Source organism: Olea europaea, unplaced genomic scaffold (genome assembly GCF_002742605.1).
Source record: "Olea europaea var. sylvestris unplaced genomic scaffold, O_europaea_v1 scaffold3467, whole genome shotgun sequence".
In the NCBI taxonomy this organism is placed as follows: Eukaryota; Viridiplantae; Streptophyta; class Magnoliopsida; order Lamiales; family Oleaceae; genus Olea; species Olea europaea.
The window spans coordinates 27,378-35,648 of record NW_019253756.1 but is presented as its reverse complement, the minus strand read 5'-3'; the positions used below and the strand labels follow the sequence as shown (position 1 = coordinate 35,648).

At 31.6% G+C, this 8,271-nt stretch overlaps 1 protein-coding gene across 1 annotated transcript; it reads left to right on the top strand.

The window, feature by feature from the left end:
* Positions 1 to 656: 656 nt before the first annotated feature.
* Positions 657 to 6,819, top strand: LOC111386216 (the record flags this gene model as incomplete). Its single annotated transcript, XM_023010668.1, has 6 exons — positions 657 to 883; positions 4,875 to 4,911; positions 5,006 to 5,243; positions 5,584 to 5,694; positions 5,795 to 5,893; positions 6,306 to 6,819. Coding segments are annotated over 4 exons (600 nt in total), but the record flags the coding sequence as incomplete, so codon positions are not given.
* Between the last annotated feature and the right edge of the window lie 1,452 nt (positions 6,820 to 8,271).

Sequence of the window (8,271 nt, the reverse complement as noted above, 5' to 3'; positions counted from 1 at the left end):
GTAAGTGGGGTCATAGTTATTATCTCCAATTCCCCTTTTAAAGTACATTATCCTAGAATCCTGTTATTACACGTACAGTATAGCTTACTAATCCTGCAATAATATTCCAAAACTTATTCCAGATTTTAAAAACTGGTGTTAAAATATAAGAAAGATGTAAAGTTCTACCAATTATGTAGATATTAGTTAAATCCACAATCAAAATTAAGGCATATCCTATTTTTTAGAAACTTTGTACCATAAGCAATGATATATGTCGAATTATAGTTCCTTGGAGAAGTAAAATACTTCTCTTCCAATCATCCCCAGTCCCATAGGGTATCTGAAAAAATGATATTTCAATTACACCAATTGTATAAATAAATAATGAAATTGGTAAACTTGTATCAACCATATGCTATAAAACAATGATCAAATCCGTTATAAGTTTTACTATTTTAGGGTTGTAATTTTTGTGAATCAACTCGATTTCTACATTGGTACTAATTTCTTAATTGGTAACTGACTTGAGGTATTGCACATCCCTATGAACCTCAGCATAGTAATACTTAATGTACAAGGAAGCTCATAGTTTAGAACAAATGCCCTGGGGCATTTAGTGGCACTATCACAATTTTATGAATTGGTAGGTAGTCATTGCTTGGATTATGCGATAGAGTGAACGATTGATCGCTATTCCTTATTTTGATCTTTTCAGTAAAATTTTGATAGGTTTTTTACAACAATATGTTTTCCTGATTTTGTTGCTCATAGGACGGTTTAGATCACCAGCGCCTTACCTTGGAAGTCCACAAGCTGCCAGGGGTGCGTATATTGGAAATTTTGGCTACCAGCAGCCGGTTACATATGGCTACCAACAAGGCTTGGTATATTCTCCTTATGGGTGAGTTATGCTTTATGATCTTATTAGTCTCTGTGGATTAAGAAAATTTTTGTTGAGCACAAAGGTTAACTGGATATGCATCCATAGTTCTGGTGTTTCTGCAACATCACGTCATTATTATTTTTCTACTGCCATGTATTCTCCCTCTTAAATTTGACAATATCTACCGCCTAGAGGAACAAAACAATATATGAAAATGAAATTGAGGAATGTATCATTTATATGTGGTTTTCATTCTTTGTCATTTCCCTTGCCATAAAACAGTTTTAGTCTTTCTTGTTATTTCTGTTTGTTAGCTTCTTCTTCATGCCAGTGTATAACATGTTTAATGGAGATTTTTTTGCTTTCGTGATGTGAGATGTAGTCCTCAACATAGACTAGTAAAATAATTGAAACTACAAAGTACAAAATTCTATTCATTATAAAACCATTTAATAAAATCCACAATAGGATTCAACAAAATAAAAGGTTGATTCTGCGAACGTTAAACATGAAATGGATCTACAAAATTGCTAATAATAAATTAACCAATTACTGGTTTTTGAAATTAACAAATTACTGATCACATAAGAAGACCATTGAACCACAAATAGAACTAAAAGTCTAAAAGGAATGAAAAAAATTATTCAAGGATTTTGCTTACTTTAAATTTAAAAGAAATGTCACGGTGTGTCCTCAGTTGTAGAAGTAGAGGACTAGAGCACACAAAGACTCTTCACTTGTTCTTTTCTTTCTTATGTAATCTCTGATTTTTTTCCTTTTCAATTTTTAGGTTTGTTTTGTTTAGAGCAACTCAAAAGTTTCCTTAAAACAATTTTCGCTATGAAAAATCATTCTATAATTGTGAGGCTGGTAACTTAAAATAACCTAGGAGAAAGACTAAGGGAGTGCATGTCTCAGCTTCCCTGAGGCTTTCTGATGCAATATTATAATAGTATTTTATTTAGTTTCCAATTTTTAAGTTTATTTTAAGAAAGATGATTATTGTTTGATTTTATATTATTTTCCTACTTCCATTAGAGTTAATTTAAACCCTATATAAAGGGGGCTCTTGCAATGTAATGAAACAACCTTTGATTATGAAATGAATTAATATTTTCTCCCTATTTCTCTCTATTCTCTCTCCCTTCTTCTCTCTTTTCTCCCTCCTTTCTCTTCTCCTTCTTCCTTTTCCCCTTCTCCTACAATTATCCTATTACATTCGGCATTACTTTTACCCTAAGGCGTGCACATGAGTAAGTCTAGGATTGCATCTTGACAATGCAAAGCGTAAGGTTTGAGGCTCCTAATGCATGCTTCTAACGGCATGTCTCAAGTCATAAGTCTTGGTGCTTTTGAAAAGATTCTTCCCATCAGTTATTGCATGTAAAGTTTTCTTCTTTTTTGTATTCTATTCATGTTCTTGTTCCGTTTTGTGCATAACTACTTGTGTGTGTCAGCATAGAATGCAGATTATTATGTGTGAATTAAATTTATTTACCTGCTGACACCTTTCAGTCCATTTTGTTCAACTTATAATTTCTGCCTGAACATATGATCTTTTGTTGTATCTGCTGAAACATTAAGTTGTATAAATTTACAAGTTATTTAAAACTTGGAAGTGTGTTTGTATTGTATTGTAGAATGATTTCGTTGAATGTTGCTAATTAGCTTGTCAACAATGTCAAAGTTTATTTTTCATGTGTGAAAGGAAAATGAAAATATTAGTTGAGACATATAAGTTTATTGTGTTATCCTTGCATAATGGAAGGCGATCCCTTTCAAGTCCATGTGCTTTCCTCTCTGTTTGTATTGATCTACATATCATGCACATAAACAAGTATATGCATGCATCTTTTGGTTATAGGTTTAATGTAAAGAAGCAGCTCTACTTTTTTTGCATGCATAATCTGCAATCCTTGTTTTTTGTGTTATTACCAATATTTTAAAAATCGAGCTGGTCAAAACCAGGGTGAAACCGGAGTCGAACCGCTAATAATAAATGAAATGATTAATATATTAATATATCAAAAAAATGGCAAAAATATATATATATTTTTTTCAAAATGACTTGCATATAGAGATGAACATCACTTAATAAACCTGATTGAAAATAATTTTTTTTACGTCCATTTCTAATATCAATAGAAAAGGAGATGACAAGTGTAGATAAATGTATTAATAGTTGAGTAAGTTAAATATTTTAATGGCATTTTATTTGTTATTAAAATACATAAACAAGCAAATAAGGAAGATTAGAATAAAAAATAAATAAAAAAGTCTATCCCACCTATACAATAGTAGTATGCACCATCAATTGTTGTTAGGGGGTTTTTCAAAAAGCAATGTGCCAAATGCCAATACCACATTGATTTCCATCAACAATAATGCTAAAGAAATAAGTTATAAAAAGGGCAGGCCACTATTGAGATAGGTACACCATTTGGGCCTTCTTGTTTTAGAGCATGTGCCTAAATAATAAGTTTGTTTTCAAGTTTTGACAGAAAAGCTATTGTTAAAACCAGTAAACCCAGTTGTGGGTCGGCTGGTTTTGCGGTTAGACTGATTACTCAGTTGATTTTTCTCTGGTTTTAAAAACACTATTTTTAGGCATCAACCAAACTGGCTTTGACACCAGTTGACAGTTTTCCCGGTTTGACTGGCCTGTCCGTTCTGGTTTGGTTTTGATAACATTTGTTATTAAAATAAAGGATACAATTAAAAGTAAGATCTCATCGAAATTGGCGTTTTCTTATCATCTTCTTTGTTTAAATCTCCTTATGTGTTAGAAACATATCGCCGCATGCAATTTGTGCTTGTGTTCCCTGATAATTTAGGCTCTGAACTTGTGGGTATGGTCAAAACAGAAAGCTTGATATAAGAAATTTTTGATTGAGTTGTTAGATTAAGCCTTTCTGAAACTTTGATGTGATTGTATGCGTATTACATTATGGTATGTTTATGGGATGACTGTCAAGCAAAAAGAAAACCTCTTATTCAGCTGAAAGGTTGTTAAGTTTGTGAATCATTTGGATTTCTTATTTGGTTTAAATAAGGAAATGAAATTCCATCTGAAATTGGACATTTTTGTTTTCTTTCGGGACATCCCAAATTAAAATCCATCTTCTTAATTACCTGGCTTTCAATATTCTTTTGCAAACTACATTTTTCCGTTCAACAAGTTATTTCCAGGGGACCCTTTAAAAAAAACCTACCTACTATTATACATTTAAATTCGAAATGCATGGTTCCAAACATGACATTGTTACCCATCAAGTCATAATACTGGAAAACCACATAAAAGCACAACTTTTCAACCTTTACCTAATTTACGTGTGCTGGGTCAAGCTAATACATTTAAGCCTCCGTTTGGGAAGAATTGGGAAGAATTTATAAATGGTTTAGCCCTTGTTTGAGCCCCCTTTTTTTGGAAGAATGAATTTTTGAATAGTGTATTGATGGAAAATGTGTGGTTAAAAAATAAGGAAAAATTTTGAATTTGCGTGTAATATTATTTTATTAAAAAATGTGTGGTTGAAATGATGTCAAAACACTGTTGAAAAATGTATTTTTCCAAAAGAATGGGCCTCAACAAGGGCTTAATTTATAAATAGATAGAAATGAGTAGTGGATAAGTGAATAGTATTTAAGGGTCCATTAAAATGTGCAATTGAAAATGAGATTTTGACCATTCATAATTTTTGTTAAACGGACGCTAAGTTCGGATGAAATGAGTATGGTTCAATCTTTGATGAAAATTACTTCGGATAGTTTGCAGTCTGAATAGATATTCATTTGAATTTACATTTTTTCTGTGATATAATATAAGAAATGGTTCTTTGCATGTCTTCATGTCTATCATCTCTGTTCTTTTTTCGATTTCTTATTTCAAATGGTTCTCTAATTTGATATTATATTAACAAAAAATGATGGGTATGGAGCATGAACACGTTTTACTTTCGGATACCAAACTCTTTATAATTGATTGCCCCCACACCTTCTTTTTATGCAGGTATGCTGCATACAGTCCAGAATATGCTTATCCTCAGGTTTGTAGCTTTCAAAAACTTGCTGCTTAAGTATTTTTATGATGGTAAGCCCATGAAGTTGTTTTTATGCATAGCAGTTCATTTTTCTTCGTAGGGTGTTTACAATCCTTATGGAAGTCAGCAATACCTTCACATATATGGTGTACCTGGAACAGTCAATACAACTATGTACCCTTTCAGTCAGTTGAGCCAGACTCTTCCAGGAAGTCAAAGTTATTCAACATTGCCAGGATATGCAATGACTGGGCATCAGATCGTGCAGTTTGGTGGGCCTAGTGTAAATGCAGTGACAACTACATCTGTTCCAACTGTTCCGACACCATTCGCTACAGGTAAATCTGTTACTTGCTGAACACATTTTTTTCTTGTAGATGAAAGATGACACAATTAGAATTGTGTGTCTGCACAAGCTTCAAATGCCTACTCAATATATGACAATGGCATAATCTTAGACCTTTTTCTCGACAATGATCTAACCTCAGTAGGACATTATTTTTATTTTTATTTGATAACTTTTTTGGGAGGGGGCTTATGTATGTTTTGGTGAAAAAGATAATTTACATTTGCAGAGAATCGGTTCCATGGAATCTGTACTATTTTATCCTTGAAATCTCTTAATTTTATTTTATATGTTTTAGAACAGATCTGAGGCTAATGCGTTGGTTGTATCAGGTGTCACAGCACATATTCTACCGCAACCTCAGTTCATACTACCTGCTCATTCTCCTCAATTCATGCAGGGTAGCGGTTCTGACCCAAATGCTGGGTGAGGGTTTGATCTAGGTAAGTTTTCATTTTATTTAATTTTTTATTTTTTTACACTCTTGCTTCCGCATGATTTTCATGATAGATACTTTTCTTATGATTTTATGCCAATTTGCAGGTATCAATAGACTGCAGCAGGACTAAGAACAGCAGTACTGCTACATGAGTGGCGGGCTTCAAATCTAGCCTTGCAAATTATTAATTTCGCATTCTAGAGGTATTTCAGACAATTTCAAAATAATTGAATTTTCTTCTTTGAGATGTAAGCGTTCGATTGTTCAGAAAATGTCTGTTCATATTGACTTTCAAACATCTCCTCGACATTATGGCCACTAAACAGTCTAGTGCTCGAGTGGGTAAGTGCGTCCTGCATTAAAAAAACCCTTTAAAACCAGTTATGCTCATCTTTACTGTGATTCAATTCTGACACACTATATCAGTCAAGTTGTTATACTTGCATACTGGGAAAGTTGAAATAGAGAAAAGGGGATACAAATATCCTTGTATCAGTCTTAGGTAATTTATATCAAGTGAAATTGAATATCACTGATAATGGAAGATGAAATATGAAGATTAATGTGCATTTGCTTGGCATTTCTTTGTTAATCTGATGTCTGTAACTTGTGCAGGTCTTACATTATCGTGCTCACCAAAGAAGTCGATGTCTGAGAAGGAAATGGAACGTGTTAATGGCACATCCTTCAACACCTTGTATCTAAATTCTCATTTTCTGCCGGTCTAATGGATGACCGACGAGGAGTCACAGACTAATGGTGGCCGGAATTGGTTTCTGGCTCCCGTATAGGAATAGTGAACCCATGTAAAAAGACCATGGTAGAATCAACATATGATTCTTTTAGAGTTGGATTTCCCAGCATTTTGGGTGTGTATATAACCTCCGGAATCTGTGTGTTGCATCCTGCATTGTATTTGAAAGTTGGGTCAGCATCTTGTGCATAACAACCGTTTTTAGGCTCTTATTGGATTACAATACCGTGATCTGGATTATTGTAGAGCTCGACTTCAAAATATGAAAGAAGCTCTAGGTTTATATAGAAAGAGGACTCTTTCTTCTTTTGCAGGCTCTTTACATGTAGATTCTTAAGGTCTGCAGAAGATTTGTATTTGAGAAATTTCGGGTTACACATGATAATCATCCTATACAAAAGTTTAGATTTTTATCTCAAGAAAGAGGGTTCTAAAAACTTTGTTAGAAGTTTGTATCGATATCTTATACTGAGGGTTTGTTAGACAACCATTTTTTATAAAAAAAAATTAAATTTTGTAATAGTAGTTTTTTAGAGAATATGTTGTTAAAAAGTAGGGAAAGTTTTGGGTTTATATGTAAAATTATTTTATTAGGAAAATGTATAATGAAAATGAGTTTGAGGAAACAAAAAAATAAAATAAAATAAAATAAAATTTTAACAATGTAGCTCAGAAGGGGTTGAATTTTCCTTTCGTAATTTTGGGTTTTAGGGCTCTTTGTTTCAACTAAGAATACTATAACGGTGATCCTCAACAAAAAATTTGATGGAGTTTTAAAAATTATAAATCTTTATACATTCCTTAAATTTGAATAAATTTTCTCAACTTTGTTTGAGCTCCATTTTTTAAAGAATGCATTTTTTTAAATTTCATTTTAACAACACATTTTGCCATAAAATAATTATATACGTACTTGAAAAAAATTTCTTATTTTTTTAGTAACACATTCTTTAAAAAATCAATATTCTATAATACATTTTATCTCAAAAAATGGGAATCAAATAGGGTCAAATATGATGAAATTTTAAAAGATTTGATTATTTATATATTTTTAAGCTTCAAACTCATTCAAATATTTCTATTCTATTAATGAAATCTTTATGAATCTACTAGTTATTGAAAATACTTAAATTTTAAAAGATTTCATTGAATTTCATTAAAATCTTAATTAGAGAACCTAAATTTTAATAAATTTTCATTAAGATTCATCAAACTTTCAATCAAGGACACCTGAATTTAGAAGGATTTTTAAAATCTTTCACAATTTCAATTAAAGACACTCTGTAAATATAATATATTGTAATTGATGCCAAGTTTCTCCTTTTTCCAGCATTTATTCAATAGAAATGGACCGTTCATTTGGATTCACGAGAGAAATTGATTTTATAGGGATTAAGGTGCAAGCATTAGCCCCAGTTAGAATTTCATTAAAATGAGATTTTGGTGAAAAATATATTTTGGAATAGAATTTTTTTGTTGAATATATTGTTAAAAATTAAGATTAAATTTGAATTTGTGTGTAATATTATTTTATAGGAGAATAGATGGCTAAAAATAAGTTTGACAAAATGCATTTTTGAAAAAAAGAAAATGAAATGATTTAGGATAATTTGCAAGGTCCCAACAATCGCCAATAAGGGTGAAATGACAAGATAATAATTTTATGAGATTCTTGAGGGCAATCAATTTTACTTAGTGTGTTTGACTGCGAGCATTGCATTTGCATGAAAAGAAAATAAATTATAAATAATTCAATTGTCTAGAATTTATTTGTATTAAAATTATTGATTAAATGTGTTTGATTGATTTAGTTTTCAACATAGAAAA